Source organism: Aythya ferina (assembly GCF_964211825.1).
Source record: "Aythya ferina genome assembly, chromosome: 9".
Classification (NCBI taxonomy): domain Eukaryota; kingdom Metazoa; phylum Chordata; class Aves; order Anseriformes; family Anatidae; genus Aythya; species Aythya ferina.
The window spans coordinates 27819687-27841621 of NC_140305.1; the positions used below are offsets into that span (position 1 = coordinate 27819687).

The window sequence follows — 21935 nt, forward strand, 5'->3', positions numbered from 1 at the left end:
ATGTGGCCGCACACAAAGGACCCAGCCTGGTCTTTGCCCTCCCTCCCTGAGAGGTACTGGGCAAGAGCGGGGCTGTGCTCACTGCTCCACCTCCCTTCTCCCCCTGCCCCAAAACCCCAAGTTCCAGAATGAATATATGTACAGCATAACAGAGGTTCATTTTAAACTGTTGCTGGTGTCAATATCTCACAAAAAATAGGTCAAATTTCAGACTTTGCTCAGAAGTATGATTGTCTTTACCAGCAACATCATTAAGGGAAAAACTGCAAAGTGGCTGCCTTACATTTACTAGCTGCAGCGTGCAGTGAGCAGTGAACACCATTGCCCTAGGCCACATGCATGAGACAAGCCCCAAGCAAACCTTCAGCATGGACAAGCAGACTGGAAGGTGAAGGAACCCTGTTTAAAAAAACATTTTTAGGCACTCACTCCACCAGAGCAGCACAGTACCTGTGCTTGTTGCAACCCTGGGTACTGCGGGAGCTGAGCCGGGGGGCGAACTTGCGGAGTGAACAGAGCAGCTTGGTCCATCGGCTGACCCTGAAAGACACACACGGGTTGGGAGCAGCCCCTGCACCCAGAGCAGCAGCCGCCCCCAGACCCACCACTGCGTGTAACAAGGAGCCAGGGAGAGGCTTCACCACTTCCTTCAAAAAACGGCACTTTGCAACTCTGAACTGTGCTGAACTGCTCTGGCTCACAGGGAGGTGGGAGAACTGACTGTCTGATTTCTGACACTGCCGTAACACTGCTGTGGTGAAGAAACAGAAATTTACTGACAAGGGGGTTTCGCAGACACCCTTTAAAATGGAGTTTTGCAAAGTATTTCTTGCGCTTCAGGAAAAAAATAAATAAATCTAGCTGGTCTTCCAGACAGAACATGGAATTGCACTGGAAACTCAGAGAGAGTGATAATCTCTAGTTTAAAAACACAGTTGAGCTTTCTCAAGCTACCTGACTGCTAGTTTTTCCACAGATGAAGCAGTCCACATGCTCATTAGCAGATTTCTTGATGACATGCAAAATATTTGTATGATAAATGGCTATGCAAACATTTCCAGCTCCCAACAGCTTGGAAATATGCTTTGTATTTCTGATCAGCAGAGAGCCTACTTTGCTTGCTTCAAATTGCCTCCAAATTTATGCCAAACTAACAGCAACTCATTTAAAGATTGCATTAGTATGTTTTAAAGCACACGAAAAGAGGAAAAAAAATTGGACATACTTCAAGACCAAGATTGTAAAAAATTGGTGCATGAGAATTTGCCAGAAATGCAAATCAATCAGTTTTTTGTGGTATTGTGATGTTGCAATTGAACATTTTGAAAATTGTTCTACTCAAGGAATCTTAGTAGCAGACACAAGCTGGAAGCAACGGTGCTCCCTCCACTTAGCTGTCCACTTCACCACAAACAAAGAAATAAAAAGGCAATTGACATCATAATCTGGATATCCATACAGAGAAATATTATAATTTAAGGCTAGAAGTCAGTTTGATAACACACGGCAAGCAGCAATACCACAATCGGGCTACCAGCTGGAAAAGAAAACAAATACAAATACCAATGGATAAAACCACTGAACCACCAGAGGAACCTTCCTTCTTTATCTGCTCCCAGCCCTTCAGTAGTAAATATACCAAATGATAACAAGTCTGAAAGTGCCACCAGCAGTCTTGCAGATCGGCTATTAATTTGGACTGTGTTTAAAAACAAGGTCCCAGGAAATGAGCAGAGCTGCCTGGCCTGTGGGCCCACGGTGAGCACAGCACACAAGTGCTGCAGCTGCAGCTGAGCCAGCCCCGTGGCACCACCACCTGGGGCTGCAGGGAGGGAATGGACAGAAGAGGTCACGAATCAGGGGCAAAGCTGCCATGGGATGCCACGGGGTTGGCACAGCGTTTGTTTTTAATGCCTTCCTTTCTTTTAAAGCTGTGACTGACATAGCTGGGGCTCTGGTGCAGGACTCGGGCCACTGCTAAAGGAGCCACAAGGGCCAGACAAGGTGGAAGGGAGCTCTGTTACGACAAGCTACACTAAGCAGGCAGAAGCTATTCTAAGGATTTGTTTTAAAAACCAGCCAATATCTCCGGGAAAATTCTGAAAAACAAATCAGGGAGTACCAGAAGTGCGAACAGAAAAGCATCTATATCCCTAACTACTGCCAGGACTGAAAGCAAATTTAGCTGGAAAAACATCTGCAAAATCAGATGGGAAGCTCTCAGAACAACCACCTGCTAGGTGAGGAACCGAAAAGCTGAGCAGCCTGTATACCTTGCACACAGCATGCCCATAAAACACTGATCAACTGAAGACGCATCTAGTACAGTGGTATCAGGGGCAGGGGAAAGTGCTCAAAAATTAAGATTTTTTTTTTGAGAGATAGAAGAAGAAAAACAACAAACAAACAAAATAACCAATCATTTTTCTGAGCAAACTGCTTCCAAAACTCCTTTGTGAGGTGCCAACCATGAAATAGATAAAGATGTAACCTGAATTCACCCAAAGGTAAACAGTGAAATCTGATAAAACTATGACTGATTTTTCAAAACAACAATAAAACAGGGCCTTAAATATGCCCAGCACTAACACAAATGACCCTGTGGGTTGATTTGAAGTCAGTTTCCACAGACAGACTTGGAGACATGCTCCGCGTTTTGTTTTCTTTTTGTTCTCCCAGCGACAGCTCACCTTGCGTGCCCCAAACCAGAATTTCTCCACTCATGCCCATGGGTGTAACCAGTGTCCCTCTACTGTTAATGAAGTTATATCAATGGAAATTGGATTAGGCCGAAATTATGTGTGAAAATACTAAACAAGCAGATGCATGATCCCAGCAATATGTGGTGAAAGCCACAAATGGCTTTTGTCCACAGACCTTCTTCCCACTGTTGAAACACAGACAAAGCAGCAGAGCTGCCGTGGGGCTGAGAGCTCCAGAGCAGAACACTCTTACCAAAGACCACCACCCAAGGCACCACCACCCAGGCCAGACAAGTGCTACAGACAAATCCAAGAGTGAAATTTAAGCAACAAGCTGTTCATCAGGCAGGAGATGGATCAATTTATTTCACTGCAGCACATGGCAACAGAGTAAATTCCCGTGTTGTGAGTGAGAGCTCTGCATTCCCGAGCAGCAACAGCAGGGTTACTAAATTCAAAGGGACTTCTCCCTTCAGGCATAATTTAGTAAGAGTTAACTGAACATGCAAGCCAACTGCTGCAAGCCAATTGCTGCAAGCCAGAATTGTGCATGCACATTAAAAAAAAAAAAAGAAAAAAGGCGAAGGAAAAGAAGGGAGAAAAACCCCACCACTTTTATTCAATGCTGATGCAATGTTACAGCAATAACCATTGTTCTCTTTGTTCTACTTACACCTTAAACTGAAACAAACACAACTTAGTGCTTTTTCATATTAAGTATGTGACCATATTGCATTTAGAATGCATTTGCTCTTCTGTGTGGTGTGAGAACTGGTAATCACACCAGCTATGGTATTGTACCCTGATTATGAATCAAATCTGGTCAAATCTGACTTCAAAAGTAGGTAGGGAAACACTAACACTTATTTAAGTAAGAACAACATCCTACACTGATAAATCTGACAGACTTCGCTGCATACTTGCTGCATATCTAGGTGTGCCTGATGAGCTGTGAATACAGTGATCTGTACCCCGTCCTGCCATGCTGCCAGTAGTACCTGTAAATACTGCATATCTATAAAATACTGGCAAACAGGGTAAGCAGAAAAGCCTTTTTAAAAATAAATTTTGTTTTTCCAATTAGTGCTTTTGACAGCATTGCAGTTTCCCTAGGATAGGAAGAAAGTCCTGAAAACTAATTCTGAAGCAGCTTTTCTAATTGACCATATCCGGCAAACTTTCAAACATGGATATTAGGGATGAAACTTCATGCCACAAAGACAGATGTCATCTCTTCTCACGAGAAATGACTGAATTCTATGAAACCTTAGTATCTAGCTATTAACTGTTACTTATTTTGGAAGAAACAAAACACGGTTATTCTAACAACTGCACGTCCTGAAGCTCAGGAACGCACCACCAGGCACTGTACTGCTGTGTCTACGAGATGAAGTATTTTGGAAACTGCAGTTCACATGGCCCTATGTGCTGGCTGGGACGTGCTGGCTGTAAAACCTACGTGGTCCATCCTTTGCCTCTTAGCCAGCCCACAGGGCTGCCTCAGCAGCCACCGCTACTGCACTGCACAGCGCGGTGAACACCACCACGGTGGAAGGTGGCAGAGTGGAGCAGACCCAGGCACCAGCAAGGAGACGGGGGCAAAATGGGAAGGCGCAGGTCATGCTTGGATGGATATGGCATCAGGCTATCTTGCAGCTACTCTAATCTTTCACAGAGAGAAACACAACATTTTCTGAAGAGAAAAAAAAAATCAATGATGCAGTTATTGGGAATATTTGTAAGAACAAAATATTCTGTGTGCAACTATATCACAGCCTTCCCGCATGCAGCCACTGCACTACCTAGCCACGGGGGTACCCAAAGCGTATCATTCTCATCAAAAGCAAAGTGTGCAGCCTGTGTGTTGAAAGAAATGCATGTTTGTGCAAAAGAGAAAATAAAAAGAAGAAAAGTTCATGATCTCAGATTGGTTACCATTACGTTGTCAAAGCCATCCTGAAGGGATACAGCAGAGCTACAGACATCCTAAAGGAAAAGGACAGGCGAGAAAATAGCAAACAATACAGAGAATATATATTATTAGGCTCAGCTTGTTAGTACAGTAGAACAGCACCTTTACAGCGCTCACCCGAATGTACTGAAAGAATGCTGGTGTTCTGAAACACTGACAGAACCCTTACAAGTGTTTCATGATGCTAATGAATCTCCACACTTTTATGAGATTTATGAACAGAAACTCAAAACATGGAAAGGAAACTGCCACCCACTGGAGCCTATTTATTCCATATATAGTATTAAACATTTTGGACAAACCATATTATTTGTTTTCAAGAGCACAGCATGAACGATGCAGCACTGAAGGTCAGAGTCCTTGTGGACTAGTTTCACAGAACTGTTCTCTTTGGAGGTTTCATGAAACACCAGTCCTAATAATTTCAAGCTGCACAGGTAACTTCATTCTCCAGCTGCTGAGATATAAAATCCAAAGAGGAAATCTTCCCCGTTTAAGCTCAACCTAACAACCTACACCACATAGTAATAATACTTACAAGTCATTTTCTTCCTGAATTTCCAAATACTACCTTCAGGCTTCTACCTGTACAGCATTTCCTGCTCTAAATCCAGGACTACAGAAAGAACTACTGCAAATTCCCAAAGGCCACCTGGCTGAACTAAGGCACCAGCCAAGCGTGCAGGCAGGTGTCCTGCTGGGGCAGCCTGCAGTCTCAGAGAGCATGCAGAAGTTCCAGTGCCACCAGTACCTTGGAGGGGTTTCTCTGGTATCAGTATTGCCAGCAAACACTCAAACAAGGAAAGCAAACTGAACGGCCTGGTGAATTGCTCATTCATTTTACCACAGTGCAAGTTTCCAAATAATGTCCCAAATTAATCTCCCCAAACAATCTATAAGCAAAAAATTAGAAGTATACAGCAAAACATGCCCGTCTGTGGTACTCCCCAGGATGCTACAAAGGATGCCACTGTGTAGAGGTAGTCTGGAGACAAAAGATTGGCTTAACTTGGTTTACCTCAGCTTAATTTGCACTGACTTACTGCTGACACAAAAAAAAGGGCTGATACAGACCTGCCGAGTAGATTGAAGAGCACCCAACATGTCCTTTGTTAGCTGAGATATGCATTTGGACCTACCCAGCTGAACTTTAGTGCAACTGTTAGACTGGGCATGCCCTCATAACAGTATTGAATATGAAACATATTTTATGAAAAAGTTCATGACAGACACCTTATTAAACTTATTTAGGCCTAGAATCACATCCTCCTGATAGGCTGTTTCTCATTACTGACAAACTGCCTAGGCAGTACTTCAGAGCAAAATCTAAGCACTGTTCTTAACATTTCAGATACGGGTATTGTTTGAAACCAAAAGGCAAATCCAACATCCTTTGTCCTCTAAATACAACAATGTTAAAAAACAGATTTATAAAGTGTGAGAATACCATGTTGTTCTAGATCTTCAATAATTACTTTTAAATCCACCTAGCCATAAGTAGTGAACATCATTTGTTTACTAAAGGCTCTTATTGAAACCTGCATTCTTTCATAATAATTGAAAACCATTTCAACCTAACACTCAAATATTGAGGTACTGTCTAACGTAAGAGGTAATTCAAGGTTCCTATTGAACAGGAAGCAATGGCTGACTGTAGAAGCCATTATCCTAACATTTAGGGCAACTAGTCCCTAGTGCCTTCTAGTGCCTATTGGACACCAATGAGGGATCAAATATCCACTGTACCACTGACCTTACAAAACACGTACTAGAGGAGGCTTTTTAGTGGAGGCTTTTTTTCTTTTTTTTTAATTTTGATTTTTCTTTTAAAGAAAGGTAGTATAAGACACATATACAGGAAACCCTGGTTTCATCGTTATGAACAGCCCATCTACATGTAAAACTATTCTAGCCCATCAGCAATTTAAGCACTGCAGAGGGCTTTATATGCATCATAACAGGGAGACTGAAGGAGGGATGATAAGGACAATGAGGGAGCTCTAACGAAACAGACACAGCATGTGAAAAATGATGAGAATACTTGCCAAAAATTTTGATAATTTTAAGCAAGCGGGACACATCATAAAGTTTGAAGGCAAGAACTCAGCATAAGGATAATACAATACAGATGACTGCAGTGAGGGGAGGAATGGGTAGAGTAGGTCTTTAAAAGTAAAAGTGAGCAGTTACTGGTTGTACCGCCAAATACTATACACACATATTGTTTATCTGGGATCCAAAAGAAAAAAATTATTTTCCTTGGTTCTTATGCCATCAACTCAAAATCAGCCTGGCTGTAACCATATTCTGAAAATTATCTTAGGCTCAGAAGGGAGTTGCGTAACAGGCATGTGTGGTTTGGCACACAGCAACAGTACTCTGTAAAAATGTTAGGAGAGTACCAGCTGCTTCTACAGAACATGCACATCCGTGTGCACATGTGTATGGATTTGGCTGCTGCTGGACTTCCTGGAATTTTTAGGAGGTTTGTTTGGAGGTACATAGCACCATGCTAATTCCGTCATGAAAGTCACTGGTGGAACAACAGGGAACTAGAATAACATCAAGTAGCAGAAGCAAAACCTGATTTCATGAAACACGCTAAAAATAGAAAAGGCTAAAAGGCCAAAGGGCAAATGAAGTTTAAAAGCAGATGGTCCTGCCTAAGCAATATTTAGGGTGTTACTGTGAGTGTAAATGTCAGCTGGCTCTCCACTCCATGTGCCTATTCAGGGCAAGCAGCCCCAACACAAAAAAAAAACACAAAAAAACACAAAAAAAGTGGCAAAACCACTGTGTTGCTCTTCAGCCTTTGGAGTTTGGACAAACCTGTTGGAGAGATCGTGCCTGTGCTTGCTGCCTGAGCAGCCACTGCTGCTGCTGCTGCTGCTCTTGCTGCAGGAGTTTCATCTGGAGCAACTGCTGCTGAGGTGTGATTGCGTGGATAGAGGGGGGCTGCATCATGGTGCCAGAGCGTCGCTGCAGCATGTTCGACAGGGCTTGTTTCGTATTAGTTGGAACAAAGGAGCTTGTTGGATCCAGTCTGGAACCACCTAAAACCCACCAAAAACACAAATGTTTTCTCTGCCATCTGCAGGGAAGTTGTTAGTACAGTTCACTGCTAATTCATCACCTCCTGTTTGATTAGACCTACAATAATGATGATAAACTCATCTCTGTAAAGGCAGACAGGGAACTGGATTAAACCAGATTACTGGCCTGAAAAATTGAAAGGGCAAAATTGCTTTGAAGACTACCACTTGTAAATGAGAATGAAAAGTAAAAAGGCTATGGGCTCCTACATATTCTACATCAGCCAAGATGTTTGACTACTACTGAAAAACAAAATTTGCATGTCACATCAAAACCATGATACGAACAGCTCATTATGTCAAATCATGTTATCATGAGGTGGCAGTAACTTATGCATCGGCGCTATTTGAGAAATAACAAGTACATATAGGTCAACAGACTTAGGAAGGTACATCTTATACATGTTTTTTAAAAATCATAATTTTCTTAATTTTGTAGACACTTTCTGGTATTTTCTGAAGACTTTTATGTATCTTAAATGCAGATCTAGTTATATTTGGAGCTTCAGAAAAAATATTTAACATTTATAATTGGAAACAAACTTCCAAGCTTCTGTGCATAATATCCGAGAAGGACAGAACATCTATTTCAAAATCTGCTGCCCACAAGAACATCTAAAATATGTATGTTAAATTATATACACATAAAGAAACAAAACAAGCATACAAAAAATTGAACACATCTCAAATGCTGAAAAAAGCTAGCCCACAGATTTATTTATTCCATCTAGCAGATGTTAAATTACCCACCATGGTTCTTGATGTGAATCAAAGAAGAAATAACTCCAGAAGAAATAACCTGAAGGTCACTTGTTCCTTTTAATCATCCCTCTCATTTAACTCCTCATTGAACTTCTACCAGCTTTTTATAAGAAAAATTCATCAGTATCACAAAAAATCCACCACAAAATCCACCAAAAAAAATAATAATAATAAAAAAATCCACCAGCAGGTCATTTTTGCTTATCTACCAGGAGAGTTTAACAGCTTAAGAGACAGACGTACAACTGCTAATGGAAGGTTCTTCTAAAAATGTCTAACTAAAGGAATAAAACCAATGGCATCAGCCATCACAACCTGCTTCAGAGAAAGTTCAGAACAAAATCTGGTTGTAGTAAGTCAAATTCTATCATATATCAAATTAAAAAGGCCCAGTGAGTGAACCCAAAGCTTACACATACCTGGTGGGAGGGGTTGGTTCTGCACAAAGAAACCAGGCTGCTGTGGCTGTCCCATGATGTTGTAACCCCACAAGGCAGACTGAGGATGGTGCATCATTTGAGAGGAAATAGGTGAATAATTGGGAGGCACTCTGTATAAGTTGTTCTGTGGATATTCCTTAAAATACACAGTAAAAGTGAATGTAACTGACATTCATACCTTACTAACTCATAAATAATGCCAATTTTCCTACTAAATTATTAAAGGATAGAGACAGTTCCCATTGTCGTTTGCAATGATGTAAAAAACAGATTAAGTCTCAGGCTGCCCACAGGTAATTAACACTAAACTTCTTAGAGACACCATCCATTTTTACCTTATTAGCAAGTATTTTCTGCAGGCTATAATTAGGCAAAGCACAAGCTCTGCTTACTGTATCAGTTTATCAATAACGGGATGAACTTAACAGAAATATCAAAAAGGCCAGAAAACTATGTTAAAATTATACCTGTTTCAAACACAACACGGTGCCAAACCAGCTGGATGCTGTCAGAATACTGTAACATCTACAAGGCATACAACTATATCAGCAGCACTGTGGAAAGGCTGCAATCGTGCAAAATGCTGCTTTTGTAAATGTACATTATTATTCAGGTGGTGCCAAGTCTGTTTCTCAAACACCTGGCTCTGTGTGATTCTTCAGCTGAGGAACTCACACCTCAAAACAACATTGAAGCCAACAGGGCAAGCAGCTCAGAAGCCAGAACAAACGGCACAGTGAAACAGTTTATCTGTGTGGAAGAGGTTTTTTCAAACTGGTTTCTATTTGAATGGGACCTGAGTTTGAACCAACATGCTTGCTTTCAAACATAATTTGAGCAGGAGGTATTTTAGAAATTGACAGAGAATCTAAGTGCTGTAATTTTACTCCAAACAAGAGAAAGCATGTTTGTTGCCTGAATAATATTAGTGAGTTAAGTTCCAGTCTAGCATATTTTATATTGCACGTAAAGTCCTAAGCCCTGTACACTTCTCTACACTGATTCTCCTGGAAGCTCTCTCTGATAGAAATACAGCCTCCAGCTGCCCATCTCTATTCATTCCCTTTATTAGGACCAGGTCTCCAGGTGGAGGACAATTTCTGAAGGTAGCTGAGAGAGCACTGTGCAACGTCAGATGCTCCAGCAAGGTATTTCAAGTTTTGCACAGGGCATCAACCACTTACATCAGTCCTTGAGCTTGACTTTGACTTTCTCTTCCTGCCTTTTGTCTTCTTCTCATCATCCATGCCATGTTTTCCCTGATCTGAGAGCTCTCCTGACTTTCTTTCTGGTTCCTGAGAGACAGGTGTGGTAGGCTCTTCCTCCTCCTCCTCTGGAGGAAGGGGCAAGGGCTCGAGGTAGTAGCTCCGTGGCTTGGGTTTGGGGTGTGTGTGATACAGGAGGAGATGCTGCTGCTCTTCGTATTTGATCACTTTCCTATCGACACGAACTGTACCAAACCATGCCCAGGAGAGAGGGGCGGGATTTTTATGACCTTCAAATAAGTCCCAAGGGGACACTTTTTGTTTTGTTGAAACCTGAAGGCCCTGTTTCAAAACAAAAGTGAAGTTAGCATTTTAGGAAAGTTGAACACTAGAGCAAACTACTTGCTTTTGTATGATTTGAGTCAGAAAATCCAGTAACAGTTTTTCTCCTCCACAAAATAAATCAAGTGCATAATGGTGGGATTTTAACCTCCATCAAGGCTACCACTAGCTAAAGCAGTTACATTTCTATAGTACTATTTGCTTGTAGCCATGTTAAATATTTCAATTTCCATCTAACGCATTTCAGAGGAAAAGTCAAATAATTAATCTAGTTAATCTGAAGATTGCTAGAAGTTTACATATTTAAGTAAGGGGGGGGGGGGGGGTAAGAATAAAAAGCTCCACCCTTCTCTCCTAAATAAATTCACCTTAAAAAATACATATCCTTTTATATTGACAAAAATTCCAAACCAGCTAACACACTTCTTATTTTCCTTTTCTTTCCTGTCTTTCGTAAGCAGGATCACCCCCCAGCTTCCTCTCAGCACGTAACAGATCAAAAGGTTTCCAGGTCAAATGAGCTCTCAGATGTAGGATTCTGCTTGAAAAACAAATCCTTTTGTAAGAGCTGCTGCTGTTCAGCTCCAAGTCAAACATAATCTTCCTTTTTGGCTGATATCAGTCAAGACCCTAGATTGCAAAATCAAGCAAGCTTATGTCAACACTCATTACATTAGGAGTTACAAATTGGCCGTGTACCCTGTGGAATTAATGAGGTAGGACATGCAACAAACATCATTCACTTCTAGTTTGTATAGATGTTGATGGACAAACTTTAAACAAACTGAAAAGTGAAAGGTTATCCAAACTCCTGAACTTGCATGGGTGGCGTAAAATTGTTTCCATTGAAGAAGCCTATACTTCAAAAGCTCTGAGGCTACTTGCAAGCACTGGTGAGTTGTTAGGAAGAGGACAGACCCATTATCAGTGCGAATGCAGGGCTGGTGGTGCTGCTGTATCATACAACTCACACCAGGTTGCTCGGACTCATCCAGCTCCCTGAGCGCCCCTCTATAAACCCAGTCCTGGTTTCACACACTGTCCAAAACCTTTCACATGGATCATGCAAGAAAAACAGTGCACATGTATTTCAAACAGAAATATATTTGGTAACAAAAAAACAGTCAGTCGTTTGCAACTCTTTTTAACAGTGCTGCTCTTACAAGCCCAGCATCACTCAACTTTCACATCATTGCTCATAGGGAGCCTACTTGTTTAACACATTGCATTGCTGAGGCTGAAGCTGTGGTAATGACTGCATTAGAAAGCTGCACTACAGCAGAAATACGATACTGGTTTTGATACTGTGTGTAAATGCATGCACTCTACAAGCTGTACCCGCTTGCTTGAATTTCCCATCACCAAAAAATCATGAAAAAAAATTAGATGAAAGTAAACATTTACTCTTGCCTGTTTCTTATCAATGGAGTCAAATCCTGCAATTTTGTTGCCCTTGGTGTCAATCAAGGATCCCATTGGCTCACAAGTAATAATATCACATGTCTGCTTTGGCAAAGGGAGCAGCTGGCGAACCTTGTCAATGCTTTCTGACCGCTTGTCTCCCAGCTCTTTCTAAAGAATAAATAAAACAATCAATCAAACAGAAAGGAGAAAAAAAAAGGAAGAGAAACATTGCACTGCTTTCACTATTAGAAAATGTCCAGTTTCTGAATGAATCATTTCCCTGTACTTTTACTAAATTTAAACAAATGGTTTTGCAGAGCTGGTTATTTTTTTGGTTTGTTTTTTTTTGTTGTTGTTAGTTTCTGGTCTTGTTGTGTTTTGTTTTTTAAGAATGTAAGTTATTATTTCATCTCTTGTTTGAGCAGAATATAGAAACTATATAATACAATTTAAATACAAATTTAGTGTCTCAAACATGAATAAAAGTAATTAAGTCTCTTCCAGGGTCCCTAAATGTAAGGTAATGAGAAGAAAATCTTAGTAGACTGTCTCCCCACCCTCACATTCCTATTTTATTTAATTTCCTTCTTTCGTTCCTTATTACCACTAGTGCTACTTCATTCTCTCCTCTTTTTCCGAGGCCTTCCCAGATACTAGAAATGGCAAGATGAAAAGTTGAAAATGTGATTCAAAAGAAATGCTGAAAATGATGAGATGTAACACTTACTTTTAACTTTTTCACTAAATTCATATAAGCCCTTTTGTTTTCCTCAGGCCCTCCTTGAGAAGCATTTGACAAGTCGGAGGCAAGTGTCCCGTTGATGAGAACGCCCAGCATGTCAAGCACAGTTGTGAACAATTCACTGAGAGTAAAATTACAAGTGTTACCCGAGGAATTACGCATTGCTAAGAGATCCAGGGACAGATATTCACAGCAAAAGGCACAAACACAGCTCTTTAGACAAGCCGAATTTTTCAGTGCTTTCTGCATGCACGCACAACTCAGCTCGCATGCACCGGCCCCGGTGTATACATGCAGGTGAACTGTCAAGATACACACACAGATCTAACACACCACAGCTCAGAGCTACAGACAGCACAAAGAGCTAATAGTCATTAGGAACTACAGCTCCAGTTTGGGAAACTGCTAGGAAAACATGCTTGTTAAGGAGCAGTGTAAATAGTGTTTCCAGTGCTTTCCAAGATAAAGATGTTCCCCAGCTGAGACCAGCATTGAGCATGTAAGTTGCACTCAAGCAGTAATATGGTAATAATAAGAAAAATATAACAGTAACATCCATGCAATCTAGATTTAAAGGCACGAAGGACATTGATTAGCTTGTTTTAACAGCGCAGACATACTTGTTGGTCTGCATATCAACAGTTCCTGAAGTGATTATCTGAAGGAGCAGAAGTGCCCAGTCAGTGGTCCACTGGGTACTCCTCTGCACAGTATCAAACATGCCACCTACCTGCAAAATAACACAGCAGATAGCAAAGCTCTGCATGTATCTCACAGATGCATGCTTCCTCATCACGTGTTACTTATGAATAAAACTGCCATCCAGTCCCATGTGTTCTTGAGTGCTGACTGCCACTCTGATGTACTGAGCTTAAACACATTTTTCTCCCTACCCCATTCTTTCAGAAAAAAAGCTTCTCCTATGAAGGAACTACAGAAAAGCAAAATAGTACTGCACTGCTCCTTCAGCTTCCTATCTTCACTTTCATGTTTGACGCAACAAATTTTGAAGCGTGTGAAAAGATTCTTAGAACTGAGAAGGTACTGAAGTAAAACCTTTTAGTTATTGCCTTCCCCCCACATACAAAAATTAGACAATAAAATCCACTGCATAGAGAAAGGGACCTAAAGAACAAGATAGTATTGACTGAAAATAAAAACTGCTACATGATGTATTTGACTCCACAAACAATTTTTCCCAATTCCTACGAGTATTTTATGACACTGTAAAACATGCCTTTTCTTTGAGAATGAGCCATTTCATCAGAACTGTTCCTGCAAAGGATTAACCTGCATCAACACAAGATCAGCTTATGAGCCTGATTTCCAAACCAGCCAGAATAGAGCCCAAACCCCACATATCAAAGATACAACACTTCTAGCTAATGCAAGCACAGATCAAGCCTTCAGACAGTGCCAACTCTGTACAGGAATAAGCATCTCCCTGTTACACAACAGGAGGCCTAAGGGAGCTAATGCAAACCAACACCGGTCTTTCCTCGCAGGTGCACTGCAGCCCAGGGTCCTCCTGCTCTACCATGATGCTACTGTCGGCATTGCTGGTTTGTGTATTATCCCTGCACACAGTATCTGCTTCGAATCATCTTGCCTGTTCCCCATTTTACAACTTTCCAAAAATATTTTTTTCATGTTTATAATCACACTAAATCCTTCACTTTTTATGCCTGTAGTTGTCTCACTTCACAATTCTTCCCAATGCTTAAAGCTTATTTCTACATTGTACCTTGCTCAAGAAACACAGACTGTTTCAAATCTCAGTACCTGCTTTTAGCTCCTACACCTTGTTGACTTTATGTCTAAGATTACTCCTTCGACTACATATGTAGTTTATTGTTTCCAAAGGGATAAAATCTTACTGCTTTAGTAATAAACCACTTATTACCCATATCAAGCGTTGGCTCAAGTCCCCCTACCCTGAGCCAGTGGCAGCATATGGTTTCCCCCTCTGGTTGCACCTGAGCAGCTTCCAAGGAGGTGGGAGAAGAACAGTGCTGCAGTATTACTCCTGCCTTGGAGCTCCCTCACTTGGCCTTACACAAAGTCTCTATACACCTCCGTCACTGTGCTAAATGAGCTGCAGTGACCCTGACATCTAGTACAGAAGTTTCAGGAGATGTGGGACATTGAAGGACTCGACGTAAACTTTTTAAGTCGACTGATATTCATGTAGTGGCAACTGAAATTGCACATGTAAATTAAACAGCCAAATATTACATTTCCCGAGACCTCCAAAAAGATCAGCTATATTGCCTAATTCCATAAATCCCTTGCTTGTCACAAGAGGATAAACCAGCCCATCAGTAGACAATAACCTTCAGCGTCTAAATAAAGGTGATACAATTTCTGATATTCCAGTGCCACTGAAAGGATGAAAGCAGCACAAAAACAAGGTGTGAATTGGGCATAGTCTGTCCTTCCTACTCATTTTCTATGAACAATGCCCAAACACTATGGCCAGGAAGCATCAGCTGAAACAAGAGAGACAGGAAAAGCAGAGAATCCCCTGTGATGCCACACTGAGGCACGGGGAGCACTAATGGCCTTTGCTGCCCCTGGCCAGCCCCATCTGGGGCAACCCCCATGCCTGTCCCTAGCCCAGAAGCTTGTCAGGAGCCTCAGCTCATCACCATAGCCCTGCCTAGAAATCCCAGACCAGGGTTGTGTCTGACCATGCCTCTCCTCACTGGGCCGGATCCTGGCACCCCCCCAAGAGGCTGACAGCCCGGTATGGCCTCGGCCTGTCCCCGTCCTGGTGGAGGTGCCAGGTGCCCGGGGCTGGGATTTCCTCTGGGAGCCCTGGCCCCTGCACTACCCAGACACAGTAGTTCTTGCACCTTACCATGTACTTCAAGTAGCTGCTACATCTCTTTATACCAACAGAAGGAGCACGTAAGTTTTTCTTACCAAATTAAGACGAAGTTGTAAGGCTTCATGCATCATTTGTCTAGCTTTAACATCATCCTGGTACCGTTCTTCCCTCCAGTTACTAAGGATCTAAAAGAAACCATTTTAGTAAGGTTGTTTTCTCCCTGTAGAGGAATTTTCTCCCCTTCAAGTTTAAGTATTTGTGACCATTACCTCTGAGGAGCCATAAAAGATTATTAACCTTTCTTATCGTCATGCCTGTTCAAAGCTTAGACCATATTAAATACAACAAAGGAAGGTAAAAATTGAAATTATACAGGGTTAATACTCTGCTATCAATTATGTGACTAGATCTTCCTATTGTAGCAAAAAGAAAATAAGGATCTTCATTATGCATTTATTAAAAATAGAGTTCAAACATCCTATTTAACTGCTCACCAAATGTATATTAATGGATCTCTTGTACTGGATGCAGCTTCCCAACAGAATCCTGTTGGGTGCTCTGGTTGAGAAAGGACCAAAACCTTAGGGAATCTGGACCAGCTGCATTTCAGAGGAGAAACCATACCTCTAAAGAAGAATCCAAGTGGCAGTAACACCAGGGAAAAAAAGATCAAAGGAATGAATTCAACTAGGATGTGAACCAAAGTCTGAGCCTAGACCTGCAGTGAGAGCAGTATGGGCAAATAACAGCCCTACAAGTATCAATTTTCACTGCCACAGTAAGTTAGAGAAACTAGAGACAGAAAAAGGAAACATACATGTATTCCCACTACACTGGGTACTGCATATGTTCACTTAGAGGACCGTCTCTAGGAGCTAGCAATATTCATGTAGGCTACAGCATCAACCAGATGGGAACAAGGAGGCTACAGCAGAATCAGAGGTTGTGAATGAGCATAAGTGAAGGAAAAGTTGTAGGGATAGTTTCTCTGGGCAATAGGCTAGTCTGGGACTAGCAATGTTAAAACAAACAAGCAAGAGCAAAACAAATAAACAAACAAAAAAACTCACAACTTAACTGTACTAGCTGAAGAAGATGAAAGGTTTTCCCAAAGATGTTAAGTTTCAAACTTATAAAAACTTTTTTCTGACCAAGCTAGAGACTGAGAAGACTCTTCCTCTCAGAACAAGCATCTGTTACTGTGTTTCCTGGAAAGAACTGAAACCAGTCTCAAGTTCAATAGATTTTTCCATAACAATTTAAAAAAAAATAAAAAATTTACTCTCATAAACTGATAAAACACTTCCCCATTCTTTCTTCCTTGGACTGTTCCTTTTGGTAGGCCATGCACTATAATTTTCCTGGCTTGAAACTGTCCTATAAACATAAAACTGATGACACAAACATCCAGTGAAGGGTGCTTATGGTTATGTGCTTGTTTTACCTGATTAACTTGATTCTGCAGTGATGTTAGAAGCCCTTCCCGTTGCTCATCCTGTCCCTTAAGGCAAGTAAGTACCAAAGAAAGGAAAGGTTGCTGACTCAAAAGAGACATGCTTTAAGAGAAGCAAACACAGAAGTCAATTAGTAACATTATTTTAATACCCCCCAAATCTTCACCACCTTCCTTGTTTTGTCTATTTTTTCCCTCTGGAAGTGGCATTGCCTGCATCTATGTCTGTTTCTGTTTTAGTAAATTAAAGTCTCACATGACAAATTAAAAGAACATGCACGTAAATAGGAAGAGCACCAGCCAGTATAAATGCACACGTTATACATGCCATTGCTGAGAACCCACCTAGCTCAAGGCATTTAATGACCAAGAATTACATGAACACTTGAAGGACTGACTCAGAAACAGAGCATGCTATTTGAAGACTACTTTCATTAAACAGGGAGATAATTGTAGTGGAGACTAGGCAGCTGAAGTTTCTAATCCATGTTAGTGGTCTGAAGTGAATCTCGAGGTTCCCCTACAAGCACTGATTAGAATGTAAGCCACCTAAATTCCACTTAAAATTTTACACGGGTTTAGTGTATGTAAATTGAGATGCAGCTTTAAAAGTTTTTAGGAAACTTTGTAAAGGTTTTCAGAATACATACATACATACATATAGTAAAGGGTATCCATTATGAACATAAAATTTAGACAAACAAAGAAACAGAGACAAATCTGAAACTACAACATGTAAAGTAGAAGAGAAGTTAAAAACATCAGCAAAGGTATTTGAGTAACAGTTCGTGCAATGATTTTTACAGTTTTAGGTATGTAAGCTCCTAGAAAATTACATGCACCCTTAAACACAATAGAGACGTATCCATGCATACACACATACATTTATTGTAAATTTTCATTTCAGCAGTTATTTTCATTTGGCAGTTAACCTGACTTCAGCATTTTATGTGACAACTAGTATTAAGGAATGGCAAAATCTCTAGGTTCTGTAAAACAAGCAAATTAGAAAGTCTGCAATTATGGAAGTCATGTTAAACAGGTTTGTTTGTTTGTTTGTTTGTTTTGTTTTCATATTTGAGGAACACCCATGGTAGGAACATGTGTTCATTTACTCATTCATTTCCATAAGAAAAATTTACAACTTGCAAGATAACTATTATCACAATAGTTATCCTTGCTACACAAAGTGGGGTTTGAAAAAAAGATACAACAAATACCCTGTATAAGATTTTGTCATGAACAGAGTAGGAAAGTTTGGTTTTGATTGAGATTGAAAGGTTTCAAAAAGCCGCTGGTGAAGTCATTTATTGTTGCAATTATAACAACCTTTTAAATGCTTTTACTTCTGTGCATGGGACCTGTCATGGAGGAAGGGCTTAACAGTTTCTACAGCATTTTATTTGTGGTTTGAAGAGATTCTTGTTTTAGGTTTTCTAGACATGATCTCTCCCATACAAAAAGAAAGCAGAGAGAGGTTCCATACTCCCTTTTACTGATGCAAAAAAAACTGGCAAATTGCATGAGAGCCAGTGAATAGCAGAAGAGTGCTGAAATACCCGGAAATACCTAGCAAAGAGATCAGTAAAGGAAGATGTCATTTTTGTCTATCAGTGGAACAGGCAGGTACTACAAATGAAGTAGAAGGACAAGGATTTAATTCAAAAACTGAACACGGCAAACCTCTCTAGACTGATATATTTGTTACATGAGAAGCTTCTTAAAGAGAGAGCACAAATGAACTAGGGTCCAACCTGACACAGAGTAACAGGCATATAGCAATTATCAGGGAAAGAAAAAAAATAAATCTCTTAACCCTATGGGTAAAATAAGCTAGTTGGAAGAGGCTGAAAAAGAGCAGATTTAAAAGGTTTCACAGAATTTAATGACAACCATAAGTCAAAAATCAATACATGCAAGAGCACTATAAAGTGGTAATGCCCAATTATTGGTCCCTTGTTCAGGGAAAATATACAGCATGAAAAACATGGAGGATGAATAACAATGTTCACTAATAACACAAGAACAATAAACTTATAGTGGTATCATATGTAACAGTCAAAAACCCTGAGCCTTTAAGAACTGATTTGCTTTCTCTCTAACAAGTGTACTTTGGAAGTGCTTTCCAAGAAGAAAGACGTTCAGTATTTGAAGCTAAGAGGCTTTGTTGTGTAGAGTGTTTAACGTAATTTACATCATAACTGGAACAAAGTAAAAACAAATAATAAACACTGTACAAGAATATTTTACTAAATGAAAAATCAGTAACTATTAAATCATTAAAATTCTCATTCCTTTGGAAAAGTTAGAGATGAACTTCAAGCTCCACTACTCTCCACAGGAATTAAGTGACATCTTAGGACAGTTATGGTATCTTACTGGCAAGGAAGTGGCCTACCACCATAGAAGGGAAGAGACAACAAGCCCTCTGATTGTCCTTTTTAATTTCCAACATTACCCATCAGCAAGCTGCAGAATAGCCACTGGAAGACGTGTTACAAAGCTTTCACATTTTGTCTTCTGAAACCAATGGCATTTTTCAGACTAAACGAAACCTGAAACCTGTCTCGGTTTGATAACTTACTGCTCCAAAGAAGTGAGCCAATGAGGCCTTGTGAAGCAAAAACCCAGCCCAGTATACCCCTCCTTCAAAAATACCTTCCAGCTCTGTTAACAGAGAATTCCCAAGGTCATACCTCTTTTGCTTCTGTCTATCTCTTTCCTTCTTAGAAGATGACCCCAAATGTTGTCCTTTCTCCAGCTCTTCTCCCGCAGCTTTCAAGACCCTACCTTGAACTGAGGTAGGCAGTTTTGCAATCAAGGGAGCCACCAGCCATACTCCTCGCCTCTCAGAAGAGCTAGAAACAGAGCAAACGTATTTCAGCCAAAATATCCATGTAGTTTTGCAACCAGTACTAGCTGTTAAAAAACTGAACTGCTTTAATAGAGCAGTTGGCACAACATGTCTGGAGTAACTAGTGTGGACTGAACAATCATAATTTCTGGTTTCCAAAAATTCAAGAATAGCAACTATATTTATAGTTAAACAAAAGTAAATAGAAGTAACCTTCAGGTAACTCATTTCTGTACATTCCTGCTTCAAGTGCAAAATGTCTAGGCAATCTATGCACAATTAAGCATCACGTTGGCTAAAATAATTAAAAAGGTGCTACAGAAAATACCTTAGGAATGTCTTTTTACCATTCTGTCTTGTATTACTTGTGTCAGCATTTCCAACAGAGTTTGGATTGAAGAGGCCTATACCAGAGTTAGAAGAGTTATTGTTTAGATCAGCGGATTGCTGAAACACCTCTATTGTCGCCTTTGCAATATTATCCAACAAGCTGTTCATTTCAGCCACAGACCCAGAACCCTACAGTAAAACATAAGCAAACTAGCACATTCATGGTATGTTTGCTCATGGACTACGTTAAAATTTAACAGTCTTATCTAAACATTTAAAGCAAAAAAGTAAGTTTGAAAACAAATACTCACAGACTCCTTCATGCACTGCTTGATCATTAGTTGCAGCTCCAACCAAGACTGACGGAGAGTCCACTGATCTAAATTCTGTGAAACATTACAAATACAGGTGTCAACATTTCAAAGGTGCGAGGGGAAGAAATATCTCATAATTGAATGTATTATATGCAAAAGCCTTCTTATAAGCAGATCATCACAATCACTACCCTTTTTAATAATCTAATGGCATTCCAGAATATCAGACCCACTCAAGAAACTACGTTAATGGTCCACCATTACTCAGTAACTGTGCAACTTTTATGAATAAAAATCCTGCTCTCTGCAAAATATGAGTTTAGTTAAATACAAATACAGAAAATGTAATTAGTATTTTCTTTAATAAATATATTTAACCATTGTGCTGTCATCCAAATAGACACGTTTGTATTTAGTACAAGGTCATCTAGACATGATTAAAGTAAACTAAGCAGCTAAAGTGATTGTTTTGCAGAACACCAATCAATTTTTGTCCTGGTCTGGCTATTGTTGACTCGACACAGTTGAGATTTCACAGAAAATCCATTTTTGTAAGTTTGAGGAATGAAATAGTCCTATAGTATTTGGATTTGAAGAAGCAATCAGTTTAGGACCACGTGGATTGCATTTGAGCCTTTTCCACAGAGCAGGAGTGTCTTTCAAGCCACTGCTGTCACAGAGCCCTACTGAGACAGTATGCATCTCCACCTAAACATCCCCAAAAGCAGCTCCCTTTTCAGCAGCTCCTTAACGGCTGACAATGATAAACAGTAACAATGAGCATGCAGCACACTTGTTTCCTCCAAAACTGTGAAATCAGAAGTAGAGGCACCAGAATTCTGTAAGATGTTTACAGCAAAGACTAGAGATCCTGAGCACATATAATGTTTAAAGAAGAATCTAACGCTTGGTTGCACCAGGAATTGCAAATCATCATCACTTTGTGCTGCTGCTGAATGACAGGTTACGAGTTAGTACCTCACAGGTGGTTTTTGCACCTTCTTTTTCTCCACTGCATTACCTGAAGTATGCGTTTGATGTGCTGCCTCTGAGGGTTGTCTCCCTCAGTGCATTCTTTAATACCATGAGGATAGCAGATAAGTTGAAGAAGTTTCTGTGCTTGTTTGTTTGAAAGAACAGGATCCAAAATAAGATCTTTGTCTGTGCATAGCCTCTCAGGTTCTTTTAAGCAGTGTTCTCCAACCCATTCCTGTAAGTAACCAGATAACAGATTCAGAAGATAGTTTCAATGTTCAAATATTACCTTTCGTTAAGCTAAGCAGAAAAGTGATTTTCTATATGCAAAACTTAAAGGGAAATATGGTTTATCTGAGATTAGAAACGTCATCTGTCATTCAGTACCACCTGAAAGTATGACTGTTAACTGTTTTCAAAAATTAATTTCTTCCGAGCTTTGAAGAACTTCTATAATTTGAAAGCAACTTTGTAATAAAAGAAAGACTACTGTAAAAGCACTTTGAACAGACAGCTGA

At 40.3% G+C, this 21935-nt stretch overlaps 1 protein-coding gene across 15 annotated transcripts in view; it reads right to left on the reverse strand.

Annotated features, from left to right (window-relative positions):
- The window catches only part of MED12L (mediator complex subunit 12L), a 180192-nt gene that overhangs the window by 55289 nt on the left and 102968 nt on the right, over window positions 1-21935 (reverse strand). For 7 of the 15 annotated variants that reach the window (XR_014695904.1, XM_084529391.1, XM_084529395.1 and 4 more), the window contains 14 exons: window positions 21464-21652; window positions 20440-20514; window positions 20127-20317; window positions 19641-19802; window positions 16936-17047; window positions 15587-15676; window positions 13282-13391; window positions 12647-12782; window positions 11920-12087; window positions 10153-10515; window positions 8948-9104; window positions 7504-7727; window positions 4638-4688; window positions 451-540 (listed from right to left, as the gene is read on the reverse strand). Coding sequence is in view for 14 of the 15 variants with exons in the window: in XM_084529391.1 (XP_084385517.1) it covers window positions 451-540; window positions 4638-4688; window positions 7504-7727; window positions 8948-9104; window positions 10153-10515; window positions 11920-12087; window positions 12647-12782; window positions 13282-13391; window positions 15587-15676; window positions 16936-17047; window positions 19641-19802; window positions 20127-20317; window positions 20440-20514; window positions 21464-21652 (2118 nt within the window). In the remaining variant the exon portion in view is untranslated. Of the gene's footprint in view, window positions 1-450; window positions 541-613; window positions 2888-4637; window positions 4689-7503; window positions 7728-8947; window positions 9105-10152; window positions 10516-11919; window positions 12088-12646; window positions 12783-13281; window positions 13392-15586; window positions 15677-16935; window positions 17048-19640; window positions 19803-20126; window positions 20318-20439; window positions 20515-21463; window positions 21653-21935 lie in introns of those variants that run through there. The other 8 variants (XM_084529389.1, XM_084529401.1, XM_084529394.1 and 5 more) reach the window with 4 other exon arrangements.